General features: G+C 41.2%; 1 protein-coding gene across 1 annotated transcript in view; it reads left to right on the top strand.

The window, feature by feature from the left end:
- The window catches only part of LOC124042645 (CUB and sushi domain-containing protein 1-like), an 842,040-nt gene that overhangs the window by 573,185 nt on the left and 245,419 nt on the right, over positions 1-23,436 (top strand). Inside the window, 2 exon segments of the mRNA XM_046360721.1 lie at positions 12,242-12,337; positions 21,596-21,799. Of these exon segments, the coding sequence (XP_046216677.1) occupies positions 12,242-12,337; positions 21,596-21,799 (300 nt within the window).

The raw sequence follows: 23,436 nt of genomic DNA, 5'->3' as shown, positions 1-23,436 counted from the left end.
GGTACACACGCAGGTACACACACAGGTACACACACAGGTACACACACAGGTACACACACACAGGTACACACACAGGTACACACACAGGTTCAGACACAGGTACACACACAGGTACACACACAGGTACACACACACAGGTACACACACAGGTACACACACACACAGGTACACACACACAGGTACACACACACAGGTACACACACACAGGTACACACACAGGTACACACACACAGGTACACACACACAGGTACACACACAGGTACACACACACAGGTACAGGTACACACACAGGTACACACACACAGGTACACACACACAGGTACACACACAGGTACACACACACAGGTACACACACACACAGGTACACACACACAGGTACACACACACAGGTACACACACAGGTACACACACACAGGTACACACACACAGGTACACACACAGAAGAGGGATTTAGAGGAAGAGAGAAGAGCGATGAAGAGCAAGAGGGATTAAGACGAAGAGGAAGAGAGAAGAGGGATTTAGAGGATGAGGAAGAGGGATTTAGAGGAAGAGGGATTTAGAGGAAGAGGGAATAGAGAAGTGGGATTTAGAGGAAGAGAGAAGAGAGAAGACAGTGAGATCAAGACAAATCCTGCAATCTTATAGTGCAATTTTCCATCTCTCATTGCCTCAGCTCCATGGCCTGACAGACAGAATGATCCCCTGGTTCCTGGCCAGAGGCAGCAGCTTCAGCATACTACCTTTTACAGCTCAATAAACAGACAGAGAGGGATACATAAAGTGGTCTTGGCAGCTCCGTAGTCTCTAACCAAGCATATCAAATCAAAATAAAATAAAATTGTATTGGTCGCATACCCATGTTTAACAGATGTTATTGCGGGTGTAGTGAAATGCTTGTGTTCCTAGTTCCAGCAGTAATGTGATATCTGACTAAATGCTTGTGTTCCTAGCTCCAACAGTACAGTAATATCTAACTAAATGCTTGTGTTCCTAGCTCCAACAGTGCAGTAGTATCTAACTAAATGAATGTGTTCCTAGCTCCAACAGTACAGTAATATCTAACTAAATGCTTGTGTTCCTAGCTCCAACAGTGCAGTAGTATCTAACTAAATGAATGTGTTCCTAGCTCCAACAGTACGGTAATATCTAACTAAATGAATGTGTTCCTAGCTCCAACAGTGCAGTAGTATCTAACTAAATGAATGTGTTCCTAGCTCCAACAGTGCATTAATATCTAACTAAATGCTTGTGTTCCCAGCTCCAACAGTGCAGTAATATCTAACTAAATGCTTGTGTTTCTAGCTCCAACAGTGCAGTAATATCTAACTAAATGCTTGTGTTCCTAGCTCCAACAGTGCAGTAATATCTAACTAAATGCTTGTGTTCCTGGCTCCAACAGTGCAGTAATATCTAACTAAATGCTTGTGTTCCTAGCTCCAACAGTACAGTAGTATCTAACTAAATGCTTGTGTTCCTAGCTCCAACAGTGCAGTAGTATCTAACTAAATGCTTGTGTTCCTAGCTCCAACAGTGCAGTAATATCTAACTAAATGCTTGTGTTCCTAGCTCCAACAGTGCAGTAATATCTAACTAAATGCTTGTGTTCCTAGCTCCAACAGTACAGTAATATCTAACTAAATGCTTGTGTTCCTAGCTCCAACAGTACAGTAATATCTAACTAAATGCTTGTGTTCCTGCTCCAACAGTGTAATATCTAACTAAATGCTTGTGTTCCAACAGTGCAGTAATATCTAACTAAATGCTTGTGTTCCTAGCTCCAACAGTGCAGTAATATCTAACTAAATGCTTGTGTTCCTAGCTCCAACAGTGCAGTAATATCTAACTAAATGCTTGTGTTCCTAGCTCCAACAGTGCAGTAATATCTAACTAAATGCTTGTGTTCCTAGCTCCAACAGTACAGTAATATCTAACTAAATGCTTGTGTTCCTAGCTCCAACAGTACAGTAATATCTAACTAAATGCTTGTGTTCCTGGCTCCAACAGTGCAGTAATATCTAACTAAATGCTTGTGTTCCTAGCTCCAACAGTACAGTAATATCTAACTAAATGCTTGTGTTCCTGGCTCCAACAGTACAGTAATATCTAACTAAATGCTTGTGTTCCTAGCTCCAACAGTGCAGTAATATCTAACTAAATGCTTGTGTTCCTAGCTCCAACAGTGCAGTAATATCTAACTAAATGCTTGTGTTCCTAGCTCCAACAGTACAGTAATATCTAACTAAATGCTTGTGTTCCTAGCTCCAACAGTACAGTAATATCTAACTAAATGCTTGTGTTCCTGGCTCCAACAGTGCAGTAATATCTAACTAAATGCTTGTGTTCCTAGCTCCAACAGTGCAGTAATATCTAACTAAATGATTGTGTTCCTAGCTCCAACAGTACAGTAATATCTAACTAAATGCTTGTGTTCCTAGCTCCAACAGTACAGTAATATCTAACTAAATGCTTGTGTTCCTAGCTCCAACAGTACAGTAATATCTAACTAAATGCTTGTGTTCCTAGCTCCAACAGTGCAGTAATATCTAACTAAATGATTGTGTTCCTAGCTCCAACAGTACAGTAATATCTAACTAAATGCTTGTGTTCCTAGCTCCAACAGTGCAGTAATATCTAACTAAATGCTTGTGTTCCTAGCTCCAACAGTGCAGTAATATCTAACTAAATGCTTGTGTTCCTAGCTCCAACAGTGCAGTAATATCTAACTAAATGCTTGTGTTCCTAGCTCCAACAGTGCAGTAATATCTAACTAAATGCTTGTGTTCCTAGCTCCAACAGTACAGTAATATCTAACTAAATGCTTGTGTTCCTAGCTCCAACAGTGCAGTAATATCTAACTAAATGCTTGTGTTCCTAGCTCCAACAGTGCAGTAATATCTAACTAAATGCTTGTGTTCCTAGCTCCAACAGTGCAGTAATATCTAACTAAATGCTTGTGTTCCTAGCTCCAACAGTGCAGTAATATCTAACTAAATGCTTGTGTTCCTAGCTCCAACAGTGCAGTAATATCTAACTAAATGATTGTGTTCCTAGCTCCAACAGTACAGTAATATCTAACTAAATGCTTGTGTTCCTAGCTCCAACAGTGCAGTAATATCTAACTAAATGCTTGTGTTCCTAGCTCCAACAGTGCAGTAATATCTAACTAAATGCTTGTGTTCCTAGCTCCAACAGTGCAGTAATATCTAACTAAATGCTTGTGTTCCTAGCTCCAACAGTGCAGTAATATCTAACTAAATGCTTGTGTTCCTAGCTCCAACAGTGCAGTAATATCTAACTAAATGCTTGTGTTCCTAGCTCCAACAGTGCAGTAATATCTAACTAAATGCTTGTGTTCCTAGCTCCAACAGTGCAGTAATATCTAACTAAATGATTGTGTTCCTAGCTCCAACAGTGCAGTAATATCTAACTAAATGCTTGTGTTCCTAGCTCCAACAGTGCAGTAGTATCTAACTAAATGCTTGTGTTCCTAGCTCCAACAGTGCAGTAATATCTAACTAAATGCTTGTGTTCCTAGCTCCAACAGTGCAGTAATATCTAACTAAATGCTTGTGTTCCTAGCTCCAACAGTGCAGTAATATCTAACTAAATGCTTGTGTTCCTAGCTCCAACAGTGCAGTAATATCTAACTAAATGATTGTGTTCCTAGCTCCAACAGTGCAGTAATATCTAACTAAATGCTTGTGTTCCTAGCTCCAACTAACTAAATGTTGTGTTCAGTAACAGTAATATCTAACTAAATGCTTGTGTTCCTAGCTCCAACAGTGCAGTAATATCTAACTAAATGCTTGTGTTCCTAGCTCCAACAGTGCAGTAATATCTAACTAAATGCTTGTGTTCCTAGCTCCAACAGTGCAGTAATATCTAACTAAATGCTTGTGTTCCTGTGCAGTAATATCTAACAAATGCTTGTGTTCAGTCCAACAGTGCAGTAATATCTAACTAAATGCTTGTGTTCCTAGCTCCAACAGTGCAGTAATATCTAACTAAATGCTTGTGTTCCTAGCTCCAACAGTGCAGTAATATCTAACTAAATGCTTGTGTTCCTAGCTCCAACAGTTCCTAGCTCCAACAGTGCAGTAATATCTAACTAAATGCTTGTGTTCCTAGCTCCAACAGTGCAGTAATATCTAACTAAATGATTGTGTTCCTAGCTCCAACAGTGCAGTAATATCTAACTAAATGCTTGTGTTCTAACTAAATGCTCCAACAGTGCAGTAGTATCTAACTAAATGCTTGTGTTCCTAGCTCCAACAGTGCAGTAATATCTAACTAAATGCTTGTGTTCCTAGCTCCAACAGTGCAGTAATATCTAACTAAATGCTTGTGTTCCTAGCTCCAACAACAACTAAATGTTGTGTTCAGTAATAGTAATATCTAACTAAATGCTTGTGTTCCTAGCTCCAACAGTGCAGTAATATCTAACTAAATGCTTGTGTTCCTAGCTCCAACAGTGCAGTAATATCTAACTAAATGCTTGTGTTCCTAGCTCCAACAGTGCAGTAATATCTAACTAAATGCTTGTGTTCCTAGCTCCAACAGTGCAGTAATATCTAACTAAATGCTTGTGTTCCTAGCTCCAACAGTGCAGTAATATCTAACTAAATGCTTGTGTTCCTAGCTCCAACAGTGCAGTAATATCTAACTAAATGCTTGTGTTCCTAGCTCCAACAGTGCAGTAATATCTAACTAAATGCTTGTGTTCCTAGCTCCAACAGTGCAGTAATATCTAACTAAATGCTTGTGTTCCTAGCTCCAACAGTGCAGTAATATCTAACTAAATGCTTGTGTTCCTAGCTCCAACAGTGCAGTAATATCTAACTAAATGCTTGTGTTCCTAGCTCCAACAGTGCAGTAATATCTAACTAAATGCTTGTGTTCCTAGCTCCAACAGTGCAGTAATATCTAACTAAATGCTTGTGTTCCTAGCTCCAACAGTGCAGTAATATCTAACTAAATGCTTGTGTTCCTAGCTCCAACAGTGCAGTAATATCTAACTAAATGCTTGTGTTCCTAGCTCCAACAGTGCAGTAATATCTAACTAAATGCTTGTGTAATATCTAACTAAATGCTAGCTCCTCCAACAGTGCAGTAATATCTAACTAAATGCTAACTAAAGTGCTGCCTAGCTCCAACAGTTAATATCTAACTAAATGTGTTCCTAGCTCCAACAGTGCAGTAATATCTAACTAAATGCTTGTGTTCCTAGCTCCAACAGTGCAGTAATATCTAACTAAATGCTTGTGTTCCTAGCTCCAACAGTGCAGTAATATCTAACTAAATGCTTGTGTTCCTAGCTCCAACAGTGCAGTAATATCTAACTAAATGCTTGTGTTCCTAGCTCCAACAGTGCAGTAATATCTAACTAAATGCTTGTGTTCCTAGCTCCAACAGTGCAGTAATATCTAACTAAATGCTTGTGTTCCTAGCTCCAACAGTGCAGTAATATCTAACTAAATGCTTGTGTTCCTAGCTCCAACAGTGCAGTAATATCTAACTAAATGCTTGTGTTCCTAGCTCCAACAGTGCAGTAATATCTAACTAAATGCTTGTGTTCCTAACTAAATGCTTGTGTTCCAAACAGTGCAGTAATATCTAACTAAATGCTTGTGTTCCTAGCTCCAACAGTGCAGTAATATCTAACTAAATGCTTGTGTTCCTAGCTCCAACAGTGCAGTAATATCTAACTAAATGCTTGTGTTCTAGCTCCAACAGTGCAGTAATATCCAACAGTGCAGTAATCTAACTAAATGCTTGTGTTCCTAACTCCAAATGCTTATCTAACTAAATGCTTGTGTTCTAGCTCCAACAGTGCAGTAATATCTAACTAAATGCTTGTGTTCCTAGCTCCAACAGTGCAGTAATATCTAACTAAATGCTTGTGTTCCTAGCTCCAACAGTGCAGTAATATCTAACTAAATGCTTGTGTAATCTAACTAAATGCTTGTGTTCCAACAGTGCAGTAATATCTAACTAAATGCTTGTGTTCCTAGCTCCAACAGTGCAGTAATATCTAACTAAATGCTTGTGTTCCTAGCTCCAACAGTGCAGTAATATCTAACTAAATGCTTGTGTTCCTAGCTCCAACAGTGCAGTAATATCTAACTAAATGCTTGTGTTCCTAGCTCCAACAGTGCAGTAATATCTAACTAAATGCTTGTGTTCCTAGCTCCAACAGTGCAGTAATATCTAACTAAATGCTTGTGTTCCTAAACAGTGCTAAATGCTTGTAAATGTTGTGTTCCTAGCTCCAACAGTGCAGTAATATCTAACTAAATGCTTGTGTTCCTAGCTCCAACAGTGCAGTAATATCTAACTAAATGCTTGTGTTCCTAACAGCTAATATCTAACTAAATGCTTGTGTTCCTAGCTCCAACAGTGCAGTAATATCTAACTAAATGCTTGTGTTCCTAGCTCCAACAGTGCAGTAATATCTAACTAAATGCTTGTGTTCCTAGCTCCAACAGTGCAGTAATATCTAACTAAATGCTTGTGTTCCTAGCTCCAACAGTAATATCTAACTAAATGCTTGTGTTCCTAGCTCCAACAGTAATATCTAACTAAATGCTTGTGTTCCTAGCTCCAACAGTGCAGTAATATCTAACTAAATGCTTGTGTTCCTAGCTCCAACAGTGCAGTAATATCTAACTAAATGCTTGTGTTCCTAGCTCCAACAGTGCAGTAATATCTAACTAAATGCTTGTGTTCCTAGCTCCAACAGTGCAGTAATAATATCTAACTAAATGCTTGTGTTCCTAGCTCCAACAGTGCAGTAATATCTAACTAAATGCTTGTGTTCCTAGCTCCAACAGTGCAGTAATATCTAACTAAATGCTTGTGTTCCTAGCTCCAACAGTGCAGTAATATCTAACTAAATGCTTGTGTTCCTAGCTCCAACAGTGCAGTAATATCTAACTAAATGCTTGTGTTCCTAGCTCCAACAGTGCAGTAATATCTAACTAAATGCTTGTGTTCCTAGCTCCAACAGTGCAGTAATATCTAACTAAATGCTTGTGTTCCTAGCTCCAACAGTGCAGTAATATCTAACTAAATGCTTGTGTTCCTAGCTCCAACAGTGCAGTAATATCTAACTAAATGCTTGTGTTCTTGTGTTCTAAATGCTAAATGCTCCAACAGTGCAGTAATATCTAACTAAATGCTTGTGTTCCTAGCTCCAACAGTGCAGTAATATCTAACTAAATGCTTGTGTTCCTAGCTCCAACAGTTGTGTTCCAGTAATAGTAATATCTAACTAAATGCTTGTGTTCCTAGCTCCAACAGTGCAGTAATATCTAACTAAATGCTTGTGTTCCTAGCTCCAACAGTGCAGTAATATCTAACTAAATGCTTGTGTTCCTAGCTCCAACAGTGCAGTAATATCTAACTAAATGCTTGTGTTCCTAGCTCCAACAGTGCAGTAATATCTAACAATACACACAAATATAAAAGTAAAAGAATGGAATGAAATAGATTGAACAATGTGGGAGTGGCTTTGACTAATATAGAGTAAAATAGAATATAGTATATACATGTGAGATGAGTAAAGCAGTATGCAAACATTATTTAAACATTTTTAAGGTGGCCAGTGATTCCAAGTCTATGTATATGGGGCAGCAACCTCTTAGGTGCAGGGTTACGTAACCGGGTGGAAGCCTGTGTCAGTGATGGCTATTTAACAGTCTGATGGCCCTGAGATAGAAGCTCTTTTTCAGTCTCTCGGTCCCTGCATTGATGCACCTGAACCTCTCCTTCTGGATGATAGCGTTGTGAACAGGCAGTGGCTCGGGTGGTTGTTGTCCTTGATGATCTTTATGGCCTTCCTGTGACATCGGGTGCTGTAGGTGTCCTGAAGGGCAGGTAGTTTGTCCCCGGTGATGCGTTGGGCAGACCTCACTACCCTCTGGAGAGCCCAGCAGTTGAGGGCGGAGCAGTTGCTGTACCAGGCGGTGATACAGCCCGACAGGATGCTCTCAATTGTGCATCTGTAGAAGTTTGTGAGGGTTTTAGGTGACCAGCCAAATTTTGTCAGCCTCCTGAGGTTGAAGAGGCGCTGTTGCACCTTCTTCACCACACTGTCTGTGTTGGGGACCATTTCAGATGGTCAGTAATGTGTACGCAAAGGAACTTGAAGCTTTTCACCTTCTCCACTGCGGTCCCGTCGATGTGGTTAGGGGCTGTTTCCTGAAGTACACAATCAGCTCCTTTGTTTTGTTGACATTAAGTGAGATGTTTTCTGGCACCATTCTCCCACCTTCTCCCTGTGGGATGTCTCGTCATTGTTGGTAATCCTACGACTGTTGTTTCATTGATTTGGAGGTGTGCGTGGCCACACAGTCATGGGTGAACAGGGAGTACAGGAGGGTCTGAGCACACACCCTTGTGGGGCCTCTGTGTTGAAGATCAGCAAAGTGGAGCTGTTGTTTCCTACCCTCACCACCTGGGGGCGGCTCATCAGCAGGCACTCCTGCTGCACAGGGCGGGGTTGAGACCCAGGGCCTCCGGCTTGATGATGATCTTGGAGGGAGGAGGTTACTATGGTGTTGAATCCTAAGCTATAGTCAATGAATATCATTCTTACATGGGTATTCCTCTTGTCCAGATGGGTTAGGGAAGTGTGCAGAGTGATGGCGATTGCATCGTCTGTGGATCTATTGGGGCAGTAAGCAAATGTAAGTGGGTCTAAGGTATCAGGTAAGGCAGAGGTGATTATAATCCTGAACAAACCTCTCAAAGCACTTGAAGCACATGATGACAGAAGTGAGTTCTACGTGGCGATAGTCATTTAGTTCAGTTTCTTTCATTTTCTTGGGTACAGGAGAAATGCTGAATATCTTGAAGAAAGTATATCTTGAAGATGCTGTATATCTTAAAGAAAGTGGGGACAATAGACTGTGATAGGGAGAGATTGAATATGTCTGTAAAAACAGTCAGTCGGGCTGTGAATGCTCTGTGGACATGGCTGGGGATGCCGTCTGTGCAGGCAGCCTTGCAAGGGTTAACGCGCTTAAATGAATGACTTACATCAGCCACGGAGAAGGAGAGCCGGTGACACAGTCCTTGTCAGTGGGTCGCGTCGACATAGACCCGATTGAAACGCTATTTAGCGCGCACCAGCGCTAACTAGCTAGCCGTTGCACATCCGTTACACCAGCACCACCGCTAACTAGCTAGCCGTTTCACATCCGTTACACCAGCACCACCGCTAACTAGCTAGCCGTTTCACATCCGTTACACCAGCACCACCGCTAACTAGCTAGCCATTTCACATCCATTACACGAGCACCACCGCTAACTAGCTAGCCGTTTCACATCCGTTACACCAGCACCACCGCTAACTAGCTAGCCGTTTCACATCCATTACACATACATGTATGTCACCATTTTGTCTTGCTAATTCCGGTCTTTTTGGAGGCTGCTGTTCTGCCTGGCCGATGAAAACCCATTTAAAATCCTCATTCAGGCACGACTCAGTGAAACATAAGATATTTTTATATGTTTTTTTTTTTTTGGTCTCAAAAAAGAGCTAATCCGGTTTATTCTCCAGTCACATGAGAACGGAGGGTAGAGGTGGATTCATCCGAATCGCTGACGTAGTCTTGCAAGTAGATGCATCTCCTCTTCCTACGGGATTTGGGCTCCAGGAAGATCATCCTTTGCGTTTGACTCAATAAAGAAAGAATATCCTTGTCCAGATCGAGGTGAAAAATCACCTGTCTTATGTCAGTCATAGTAAACAACGGAATCATTATGTACAAATCACCTGTCTTATGTCGGCCATAGTAAACAACGGAATCATTATGTACAATTGGTCAGGAGTCAAACTGCGGACTTCAACTCCGGCATCATTCTGTAGCAGTGGGACCAGTACCAGACACTCCATGTGCATCTCAAATGTGCATCCCTTTTTCCTATAATAGTGCATATTGGTCAAATCTAGTGCACTAAATACTGAAGGGAATAGAGTGGAATTTGGGACACTGCCACTGATGTGATCTCCCACCTGCTCTTTCCACACCTATTCTGTCTGTGTTAATACCTGTCACCAAAGCGATTCTTAACCACTGTCGCCATGACGGCGCGCAGAGCACATCCTGTAATATACTACCCAGCATGCTTGTAGGGCCCCGCAGCGGAATCAGTGTAACCGTGGTGACGACAGAGCAGTACAGGCCATGTTGGGCGCTGTCTCCGGCTGCTGCGTGTGACTGCCAACACTGTGTACAACAAAGCTTCACCTATCAAATCACTGCTTCCAGCCCGGACAACTTCACCACCTCCCTCTCTCTCTTTTGTTTGTTTTACATGTATTTTATGTGTAGGTTTGTTTTGGGCTTCGTCCCTGTTTTCATGACATATTGTGGATTATTAAACCCCTCTATTACGTATTCCTGTGCCTGTCTACGATCCTTGTACAACCTGACACTATGCCATCGAAAGGAACATAAAATTCGACACCAGTTAGGATCTGGCTAAAAGTACTTGAATCAGTTATAGAACTCATCTCCCTTAATGGTTGTGAGGTCTGGGGTCCGCTCACCAACCAAGAATTCACAAAATGGGACAAACACCAAATTGAGACTCTGCACGCAGAATTCTGCAAAAAATGTCCTCCGTGAACAATGTAAAACACCAAATAATGCATGCAGAGCAGAATTAGGAAGATACCTGCTAATGATCAAAATCCAGGAAAGAGCCGTTAAATTCTACAAAAACATAAAAGGAAGCGATTCCCAAACCTTCCACAACAAAGCTATCACCTACAGAGAAATTAACCCGTAGAAGAGTCCCCTAAGCAAGCTGGTCCTGGATACAATTAGACCAAAACAAATCATGAGAAAACAAAAAGATCATTACTTGACGCAATTGGAAAGAATTAACAAGAAACAGAGCAAACTAGAATGCTATTTGACCCTAAACAGAGAGTACACAGTGGCAGAATACCTGACCACTATGACTGACCCAAACTTAAGGAAAGCTTTGACTATGTACAGACTCAGTGAGCATAGCCTTGCTATTGAGAAAGGCCACCGTAGACAGACATGGCTCTCAAGAGAAGACAGGCTATGTGCTCACTGCCCACAAAATTAGGTGGAAACTGAGCTGCACTTCCTAACCTCCTGCCAAATGTATGACCATATTAGAGAGACATATTTCCCTCAGATTACACAGATCCACAAAGAGTAAGAAAACAAACACAAATTTGATAAACTCCCATATCTACTGGGTGAAATTACACAGTGTGCATCACAGCAGCAAGATGTGTGACCTGTTGCCACGAGAAAAGGGCAACCAGTGAAGAACAAACACCATTGTAAATACAACCCATATTTATGCTTATTTATTTTCCCTTTTGTAGTTGAACTATTTTCACATAATATGACATTTGAAATGTCTCTATTCTTTTGGAACTAAACATTTTTTTTCATAATTTTTTTCACTTTTGTTTTATTTATTTCACAATGTAAACATATATTTCCAGATATATAGCCCTTACATTGAAATGGAAGAGAATTGAGAGACAGACAGAGAGACCGGTCACACCAATATAAGCCTGTGTATCTACTTATCGTAAATACATGCTTCTCTGGAGACATGCAGGGGGGTAATGTAGGAGAGACGAGACCTGACGACCTCTGACTGGATGGAGGTCAATGTATATGTGACCCTTTCTGGTCTGTCAAATGAAAACACAAACAGAAACTCACTGCAGACAGAAAACTACCAGCCAATGCATGTAGGAAACTAGGGAAGACAGAGAGACTGTGAAAAGGTAGAAACGATATTCAGGTCCAATACTCACGCTCAGCTGTCTCTTCCGTGGGACTAGGAGCTACTAGCTGACCTCCAGGGGTTGATGATGTCAGGACTCTGCATCTGTATCTCAGGATTCATACGGTTTAATACCTGTTTCCCTTACACATAGCTGGATACCTTTATGAACATTGTTCCTGTGTTTTATGTTGGTTTATCTGTCTCTCTCGCTCGCTTGCTCTCTCCATTCTCTAACTCCACTCTACTCTCTCCACTCTCTCACTCCATTCTCTCACTCTACTCTCTCACTCCACTCTCTCACTCTACTCTCTCCACTCTCTCACTCTACTCTCTCACTCCACTCTCTCACTCTACTCTCTCCACTCTCTCACTCTACTCTCTCACTCCATTCTCTAAATTCTCTCACTCCACTCTCTCACTCTACTCTCTCACTCCATTCTCTCTTTCTCAGGAGAGTCGCTGCCGTTGGCAACATCCAATCAGGTTCTGATCCGATTCACCTCCAAAGGCCAATCCAGCTCCAAAGGATTCCACCTGGTGTATCAAGGTAACACACACACACACACACACACACACACACACACACACACACACACACACACACACACACACACACACACACACACACACACACACACACACACACACACACACACACACACACACACACACACACACACACACACACACACACACACACACACACACACACACACACACACACACACACACACACGAGTACATCTCACCCCTCTCTGTACCTCTCAGCCTGTTCTAACAGGAATGTTACCCTGCTTTAATTATGTCTCCGTATGTTATTGGACCATATGTTATTGGACCGTATGTTATTACCCCGTATGTTATTACCCCGTATGTTATTACCCCGTATGTTATTACCCCGTATGTTATTACCCCGTATGTTATTGGACCGTGTGTTATTACCCCGTATGTTATTACCCCGTATGTTATTGGACCATATGTTATTGGACCGTATGTTATTGGACCGTATGTTACTGGACCGTATGTTATTACCCCGTATGTTATTACCCCGTATGTTATTGGACCGTATGTTATTGGACCGTATGTTATTGGACCGTATGTTATTGGACCGTATGTTATTGGACCGTATGTTATTACCCCGTATGTTATTGGACCGTATGTTATTACCCCGTATGTTATTACCCCGTATGTTATTACCCCGTATGTTATTGGACCGTATGTTATTGGACCGTATGTTATTGGACCGTATGTTATTGGACCGTATGTTATTGGACCGTATGTTATTGGACCGTATGTTATTGGACCGTATGTTATTGGACCGTATGTTATTGGACCGTATGTTATTGGACCGTATGTTATTGGACCGTATGTTATTGGACCGTATGTTATTGGACCGTATGTTATTACCCCGTATGTTATTACCCCGTATGTTATTGGACCGTATGTTATTACCCCGTATGTTATTACCCCGTATGTTATTACCCCGTATGTTATTGGACCGTATGTTATTGGACCGTATGTTATTACCCCGTATGTTATTACCCCGTATGTTATTACCCCGTATGTTATTACCCCGTATGTTATTACCCCGTATGTTATTGGACCGTATGTTATTGGACCGTATGTTATTACCCCGTATGTTATTGGACCGTATGTTATTACCCCGTATGTTATTACCCCGTATGTTATTACCCCGTATGTTATTGGACCGTATGTTATTGGACCGTATGTTATTACCCCGTATGTTATTACCCCGTATGTTATTACCCCGTATGTTATTGGACCGTATGTTATTGGACCGTATGTTACTGGACCGTATGTTATTACCCCGTATGTTATTACCCCGTATGTTATTGGACCATATGTTATTGGTCCGTATGTTATTGGACCGTATGTTATTGGACCGTATGTTATTGGACCGTATGTTATTGGACCGTATGTTATTGGACCGTATGTTATTACCCCTTATGTTATTACCCAGTATGTTATTGGACCGTATGTTATTACCCGTATGTTATTGGACCGTATGTTATTACCCCGTATGTTATTACCCCGTATGTTATTACCCCGTATGTTATTGGACCGTATGTTATTGGACCGTATGTTAATACCCTGTATGTTATTACCCCGTATGTTATTACCCCGTATGTTATTGGACCGTATGTTATTGGACCGTATGTTACTGGACCGTATGTTATTGGACCGTATGTTATTACCCCGTATGTTATTACCCCGTATGTTATTGGACCGTATGTTATTACCCCGTATGTTATTGGACCGTATGTTATTACCCCGTATGTTATTACCCCGTATGTTATTACCCCGTATGTTATTACCCCGTATGTTATTGGACCGTATGTTATTACCCCGTATGTTATTACCCCGTATGTTATTACCCCGTATGTTATTACCCCGTATGTTTTTACCCCGTATGTTATTGGACCGTATGTTATTGGACCGTATGTTATTGGACCGTATGTTATTACCCCATGTGTTATTGGACCGTATGTTATTACCCCGTATGTTATTGCCCCGTATGTTATTACCCCGTATGTTATTACCCCATGTGTTATTGGACCGTATGTTATTACCCCGTATGTTATTACCCCATATGTTATTGGACCGTGTGTTATTACCCCGTATGTTATTACCCCGTATGTTATTGGACCGTATGTTATTACCCCGTATGTTATTACCCCGTATGTTATTGGACCGTATGTTATTACCCCGTATGTTATTACCCCGTATGTTATTACCCCGTATGTTATTGGACCGTATGTTATTACCCCGTATGTTATTACCCCGTATGTTATTACCCCGTGTGTTATTACCCCGTATGTTATTACCCCATATGTTATTACCCCGTATGTTAATACCCCGTATGTTATTACCCTGTGTGTTATTACCCCGTATGTTATTACCCCGTATGTTATTACCCCGTGTGTTATTACCCCGTATGTTATTACCCCGTATGTTATTACCCCGTGTGTTATTACCCCGTATGTTATCACCCCGTATGTTATTACCCCGTATGTTATTGGACCCAAAACAGATATGGCTCATTTTTCTATATGGTTCAAATAATGATGATCCACACATCTTTGAGAATATATACTGTATAATAAATCATCAAGCTCTCAAACAATACAATACCCTATTATTATGATGGGAGATTATAATACTGTGTGGAAATGAGGAGAGATAAACTTATCACACAAGTCAGAGTTATACTTAAACCAAATCTTTATTCACTTATTAATACAACACACACATATAAAGTGAATCGATTAAGTGCTCTACGATAAGGATGGCTGATCGACGAATCACGCTCAGATGATTCGTTGAGGGGCCGAGAGACAAAAGTACAAAGGTCTTTTATAGCTGAGATACATCCCTTTACCTCTACCTACATGAAGACCAATAGATTTATAGAATGGCTCACAAGGTTAAGATTTGTATGAAAGATACCTACAATTAATAACAGAGAGTATCTATCTGCTGTGTCAACAGTTCTCATTGGGTAGAGACCAGGGTCTGGCCCTCCGACTCCACACTGGAGCCATCTCTCCCTGGTACCATATAGAGCAGAAACATTAACTCATGTTCTCTGGAAAGCTCTTTAGGTTTTATCACCCAAAAGACATCGTACATCTCCTCTGTCAGTGTTATCTCCCAGAGGCTCATCCTCAGTAGAACACACACACAATAGTTCTAATAACCCTCTATTCTGTTTCATAAAACAACCATTTGATGCAATACACTTATTATAACATAATGTTGCAATTTTCCACTATAATTGATACATTACTCAATTGACCATGAAGGAAATCACACTACAAACTATCACCTTCATGGTCTTTCATGGTTATATTGGAACTAGTGGATATATGGAGGTTTAATACCCTGACCTAGTGAGATATACATGGAGGAGGTTTAATATCCTGACCTAATGTGATATACATGGAGGTTTAATATCCTGACCTAGTGAGATATACATGGAGGTTTAATATCCTGACCTAGTGAGATATACATGGAGGAGGTTTAATATCCTGACCTAGTGAGATAAACATGGAGGAGGTTTAATATCCTGACCTAGTGAGATATACATGGAGGAGGTTTCATATCCTGACCTAGTGAGATATACATGGAGGTTTAATATCCTGACCTAGTGAGATATACATGGAGGTTTAATATCCTGACCTAGTGAGATATACATGGAGGAGGTTTAATATCCTGACCTAGTGAGATAAACATGGAGGAGGTTTAATATCCTGACCTAGTGAGATAAACATGGAGGAGGTTTAATATCCTGACCTAGTGAGATATACATGGAGGTTTAATATCCTGACCTAGTGAGATATACATGGAGGAGGTTTAATATCCTGACCTAGTGAGATATACATGGAGGAGGTTTAATATCCTGACCTAGTGAGATAAACATGGAGGAGGTTTAATATCCTGACCTAGTGAGATATACATGGAGGTTTAATATCCTGACCTAGTGAGATATACATGGAGGAGGTTTAATATCCTGACCTAGTGAGATAAACATGGAGGAGGTTTAATATCCAGACCTAGTGAGATATACATGGAGGTTTAATATCCTGACCTAGTGAGATATACATGGAGGAGGTTTAATATCCTGACTTAGTGAGATATACATGGAGGAGGTTTAATATCCTGACCTAGTGAGATATACATGGAGGAGGTTTAATATCCTGACCTAGTGAGATATACATGGAGGAGGTTTAATATCCTGACCTAGTGAGATATACATGGAGGAGGTTTAATATCCTGACCTAGTGAGATAAACATGGAGGAGGTTTAATATCCTGACCTAGTGAGATATACATGGAGGAGGTTTAATATCCTGACCTAGTGAGATATACATGGAGGAGGTTTAATATCCTGACCTAGTGAGATATACATGGAGGAGGTTTAATATCCTGACCTAGTGAGATATACATGGAGGAGGTTTAATATCCTGACCTAGTGAGATATACATGGAGGAGGTTTAATATCCTGACTTAGTGAGATATACATGGAGGAGGTTTAATATCCTGACCTAGTGAGATATACTTGGCGGAGGCTAAGTCAAGGTACTTGTCTTGATTACTTTCTTAGGTCATTCTCGTTGGCACCAAAATTTTATTTTTTAATTGATAGTGGACAGAATGTGGTCGGACCATCAAATAATTGACATATACATTAATTTACAGAATTTCCAGGGCGAGGATATTGGACATTTAATCAAAGCCTATGGGATGTGATACAACCTGGCTCAAGATTTTAACAAACAATGGGGAAACCACACACTGAGTAAAGGAATAACAAAAATATTTTTTTACATAAATAAAGTAAACACTCACAACAATAATCATATAAGGCATGAAGTAAATTAGGTGTCGACTGCCAACCCCACAACAAAACAACCAAAGGTCTGCATGGGGAGAAGACTCTCTTGCTGAACGGGGAAACAGTGGCTTTATGCCACAGCTGAGCTGTCACAGGTGTGCCCCATCAGCTCCGCCCACCTCTCCCAGCTCCGCCCACCTCTCCCAGCTCCGCCCACCGCTCCCAGATCCGCCCACCTCTCCCAGCTCCGCCCACCTCTCCTACCCCGCCCACCAATCTCCTGCAGGAAGTAAGCACATCCAAACCCAGTAGACAGAGCAGGAAGGGGCCGTCACAGATGACAACTTGTTTTTCACAAAGAGAGAAGAATTTATAACAAACTTGTTCTGAAATAACATAGGTACAGCAGATCCCCTTATTGTATGGGACACTTTTAAATGTGCCTTTAGAGGCCCTGCAATTCAATTCTAATCTTTAAAACAAAAAGCAATTTAGGTCAAAAGAGTCTATGTTACCAAAGGAAAAGGAAGGACGAACAGTACAGATAGAAAGCAATAAAAACTGTACCATAGAGGCACTGAATAAGGAGAAACAAAAATAAATGGAGGAACTTATTCAAGAAAGATCCCGAGTATTATATTACACAAAAAAAAAGCGAACTGGATGGAATATTTGGAAAAATACACAAAATAATGTTTTGATCTTCAGAAGGGAAATGCCAAAAATAATTTACAGAAACTTGTTACAAATGACTCATCCGTGATTCACCAAACTATATTTTGAAAGAGCAAAGTACTTTAAGCATATTTTTAAAATATTTTTCAGTCTCTTCCATCTCCTCTAACGGAAGTTAATTGTAAAGGATTCATTTTTCTATTAATAACGTCAAATTAATAGTCGTACAGAAAGATTAATGTGAAGGTTAAATTACAGAGGAGGAAGTTCTTGATGCAGTTAAAGTCCGGGAAAAGTCCAGGGCTGGATGGCAGACCATGTTAAGAGTAAATGAGTGAAGAGGTGTGGAGTCAGGCGCAGAGAGCAAAGGATGTGGGAAAAACAACACGCTTTAATGTCCTGGAAACATAACATGAACAAAAGTGGAAACACAAATGAACAGAAATATAAACGGACAGCGTGAAACCCAAAATGCCAACAAAATACACTCAAACAAGAAAATAGGAGAACAAGCCCGCACGAAACAGAAGCGGGCTGAACAGACTCTATATGTCCCTATCCTAACAACCAAACTAGAAACAGGTTCTACCAATTAGACAAAACTAAACAAACACAGAACAACGGATCGGTGATAGCTAGTAGACCGGCGACGACGACCGCCGAGCGCCACCCGAACAAGAAGGGGAGTCACCTTCGGTAATATTCGTGACAGACCAGTTGAGGTATAAAACACCTACGTCCTCAGAGGTCCGTTATAACATGTTTTAACCATTCATTGAAAACGGTAGATTATATCAGACACTCAACAAGAAGGACTGATGTCATTATTACTGAAACAGGATCCAAAGTGGTAAATATAAAGATCCAGTCCATTTAAAACATTAGAGTCACCTTACAGTCAGTTCAGTGTTGGGATGTTAAACATTAGAGTCACCTTACAGTCAGTTCAGTGTTGGGATGTTAAACATTAGAGTCACCTTACAGTCAGTTCAGTGTTGGGATGTTAAACATTAGAGTCACCTTACAGTTCAGTGTTGGGATGTTAAACATTAGAGTCACCTTACAGTCAGTTCAGTGTTGGGATGTTAAACATTAGAGTCACCTTACAGTTCAGTGTTGGGATGTTAAACATTAGAGTCACCTTACAGTTCAGTGTTGGGATGTTAAACATTAGAGTCACCTTACAGTTCAGTGTTGGGATGTTAAACATTAGAGTCACCTTACAGTCAGTTCAGTGTTGGGATGTTAAACATTAGAGTCACCTTACAGTTCAGTGTTGGGATGTTAAACATTAGAGTCACCTTACAGTCAGTTCAGTGTTGGGATGTTAAACATTAGAGTCACCTTACAGTTCAGTGTTGGGATGTTAAACATTAGAGTCACCTTACAGTCAGTTCAGTGTTGGGATGTTAAACATTAGAGTCACCTTACAGTTCAGTGTTGGGATGTTAAACATTAGAGTCACCTTACAGTTCAGTGTTGGGATGTTAAACATTAGAGTCACCTTACAGTTCAGTGTTGGGATGTTAAACATTAGAGTCACCTTACAGTCAGTTCAGTGTTGGGATGTTAAACATTAGAGTCACCTTACAGTTCAGTGTTGGGATGTTAAACATTAGAGTCACCTTACAGTTCAGTGTTGGGATGTTAAACATTAGAGTCACCTTACAGTCAGTTCAGTGTTGGGATGTTAAACATTAGAGTCACCTTACAGTCAGTTCAGTGTTGGGATGTTAAACATTAGAGTCACCTTACAGTTCAGTGTTGGGATGTTAAACATTAGAGTCACCTTACAGTTCAGTGTTGGGATGTTAAACATTAGAGTCACCTTACAGTCAGTTCAGTGTTGGGATGCAAAACATTAGAGTCACCTTACAGTCAGTTCAGTGTTGGGATGTTAAACATTAGAGTCACCTTACAGTTCAGTGTTGGGATGTTAAACATTAGAGTCACCTTACAGTTCAGTGTTGGGATGTTAAACATTAGAGTCACCTTACAGTCAGTTCAGTGTTGGGATGTTAAACATTAGAGTCACCTTACAGTTCAGTGTTGGGATGTTAAACATTAGAGTCACCTTACAGTCAGTTCAGTGTTGGGATGTTAAACATTAGAGTCACCTTACAGTTCAGTGTTGGGATGTTAAACATTAGAGTCACCTTACAGTTCAGTGTTGGGATGTTAAACATTAGAGTCACCTTACAGTCAGTTCAGTGTTGGGATGTTAAACATTAGAGTCACCTTACAGTTCAGTGTTGGGATGTTAAACATTAGAGTCACCTTACAGTTCAGTGTTGGGATGTTAAACATTAGAGTCACCTTACAGTCAGTTCAGTGTTGGGATGATAAACATTAGAGTCACCTTACAGTTCAGTGTTGGGATGTTAAACATTAGAGTCACCTTACAGTTCAGTGTTGGGATGTTAAACATTAGAGTCACCTTACAGTTCAGTGTTGGGATGTTAAACATTAGAGTCACCTTACAGTCAGTTCAGTGTTGGGATGTTAAACATTAGTCACCTTACAGTTCAGTGTTGGGATGTTAAACATTAGAGTCACCTTACAGTTCAGTGTTGGGATGCAAAACATTAGAGTCACCTTACAGTTCAGTGTTGGGATGCAAAACATTTCTAGCTAAATGCTTGTCACGTAGAATTAAAAAGGTGTTGTTGGATATTATTCATCCTAATCAGACAGGTTTTTTACATGGACGATACATTGGAGATAATATAAGACAAGTACTACACCAGGCCTGGTTGTAACGGCGTTCTTCGTTTGTAGAAAGAGAGTCGGACCGAAATGCAGCATAGTGGTTACTCATGTCTTTAATGAAGGAAAAAAGCGATACATGAAATAACTATGCAAATACGAAAACAACAAACGGAACGTGAAACCTATTACAGCCTATCTGGTGAAACTACACAGAGACAGGAACGTGAAACCTATTACAGCCTATCTGGTGAAACTACACAGAGACAGGAACAATCACCCACAAAATACAAAGCGAAACCAGGCTGCCTAAATACGGTTCCCAATCAGAGACAACGAGAATCACCTGACTCTGATTGAGAACCGCCTCAGGCAGCCAAGCCTATACAACACCCCTAATCAGCCGCGATCCCAAATACTACAAACCCCAATACGAAAATACAATATAACATAAACCCATGTCACACCCTGGCCTGATCAAATAATTAAAGAAAACACAAAATACTAAGACCAAGGCGTGACACTGGTATTCATAGCTGACTTTGAAAAGGCCTTTGATAAAGTCCGACTAGAATTTATTCATAAATATCTGGACTGCTTGGACTCTAATACAATAGATTACAGTCATGTATAGTAACCAGCAGGTGTAAAATAGTAAACAATGTAGTGGAGTAAAAACAAGGCTGTCCACTATCGGCATCACTACAGACCTTGGTTCAAATTCAGGCTGTATCACTTCCGGCCGTCATTGGGAGTCTCGTAGGGCGGTGCCCAGCGTTATTCAGGTTTGGGTCGCCCGTCATTGTAAATAAGAAGTTGTTCTTAATTGGCACTTTAAATAAAGGTTACATACGGGGTGATTGGAAAAGATTCAGACAATTACATTGATAGAAGCCACAATCTACAGTATCTGCAATATTAAAGCTGCTCTACTATTAAAATAACATTTAATCAACTATTTTTTCTCTAACGGAGTTTCCCTTGTCAGGAGAAACTCAGGGTTCTAGATAATCACAACTTGGTAAAGCTACAGTGACCAGACGAACACTCTCCTTCTCTTCCTCGACAGCGGTGCCAAGGACCAGTGCCACCCAGTGCACTTCAGTCCCAGAGCCCAGGAACGGGAGGAGGACGGGGAATAACTTTGCTGTGGAAGCCGTGATCCGCTTTGAATGTTCCCCCGGATACGTACTGGAGGGATCCACCGCCATAGAGTGTCTGACTGTCCCCAACGCCCTGGCTAACTGGAACTCATCTATACCCAGCTGTATAGGTAGGACACAGAGACACACCTGTATAGGACACAGAGACACACCTGTATAGGTAGGACACAGAGACACACCTGTATAGGTAGGACACAGAGAAACACCTGTGTAGGTAGGACACAGAGGCACACCTGTGTAGGTAGGACACAGAGAAACACCTGTGTAGGTAGGACACAGAGAAACACCTGTATAGGTAGGACACAGAGACACACCTGTATAGGTAGGACACAGAGACACACCTGTATAGGTAGGACACAGAGACACACCTGTGTAGGTAGGACACAGAGAAACACCTGTGTAGGTAGGACACAGAGACACACCTGTGTAGGTAGGACACAGAGAAACACCTGTGTAGGTAGGACACAGAGAAACACCTGTGTAGGTAGGACACAGAGAAACACCTGTGTAGGTAGGACACAGAGACACACCTGTATAGGTAGGACACAGAGACACACCTGTATATGTAGGACGCAGAGACACACCTGTATAGGTAGGACACAGAGACACCTGTCTCCTCTGATAAGGAGGGACTCTAACCAACTAGCCCCTCCCAGATTGATGTAGGCTGCCAGCCATCCCATCGCCCCTAGCAACCAGTCCAAACGCAGCCATGCGATCACACAGGTGGCAGTACTGCTGTGGGTCAAACACACACACACACACACACACACACACACACACACACACACACACACACACACACACACACACACACACACACACACACACACACACACACACACACACACACACACACACACACACACACACACACTCCTTGAAACCCGCTGATGAGGCAGATGTTCACCTGTGCGCTCCAGTGCAGCCACCAGATGTGGCACCAAGCAGGGAACACTGTGATAACACAATGGACACAGAGATGTAGAATGTCTTCCACCGTGTTAACACAATGGACACAGAGATGTAGAATGTCTTCCACCGTGTTAACACAATGGACACAGAGATGCAGAATGTCTTCCACTGTGTTAACACAATGGACACAGAGATGCAGAATGTCTTCCACTGTGTTAACACAATGGACACAGAGATGCAGAATGTCTTCCACTGTGTTAACACAATGGACACAGAGATGCAGAATGTCTTCCACTGTGTTAACACAATGGACACAGATGAATGTCTTCCACTGTGTTAACACAATGGACACAGAGATGCAGAATGTCTTCCACTGTGTTAACACAATGGACACAGAGATGCAGAATGTCTTCCACTGTGTTAACACAATGGACACAGAGATGCAGAATGTCTTCCACTGTGTTAACACAATGGACACAGAGATGCAGAATGTCTTCCACTGTGTTAACACAATGGACACAGAGATGCAGAATGTCTTCCACTGTGTTAACACAATGGACACAGAGATGCAGAATGTCTTCCAGAATGGACACAGAGATGCAGAATGTCCACTGTGTTAACACAATGGACACAGAGATGCAGAATGTCTTCCACTGTGTTAACACAATGGACACAGAGATGCAGAATGTCTTCCACTGTGTTAACACAATGGACACAGAGATGCAGAATGTCTTCCACTGTGTTAACACAATGGACACAGAGATGCAGAATGTCTTCCACTGTGTTAACACAATGTGTTAACACAATGACACAGAGATGCAGAATGTCTTCC

This window comes from Oncorhynchus gorbuscha, linkage group LG09 (genome assembly GCF_021184085.1).
Source record: "Oncorhynchus gorbuscha isolate QuinsamMale2020 ecotype Even-year linkage group LG09, OgorEven_v1.0, whole genome shotgun sequence".
Taxonomy (NCBI): domain Eukaryota; kingdom Metazoa; phylum Chordata; class Actinopteri; order Salmoniformes; family Salmonidae; genus Oncorhynchus; species Oncorhynchus gorbuscha.
Note: the sequence above shows the minus strand (reverse complement) of the source record. Positions and strands in the feature narration are given on the sequence as shown.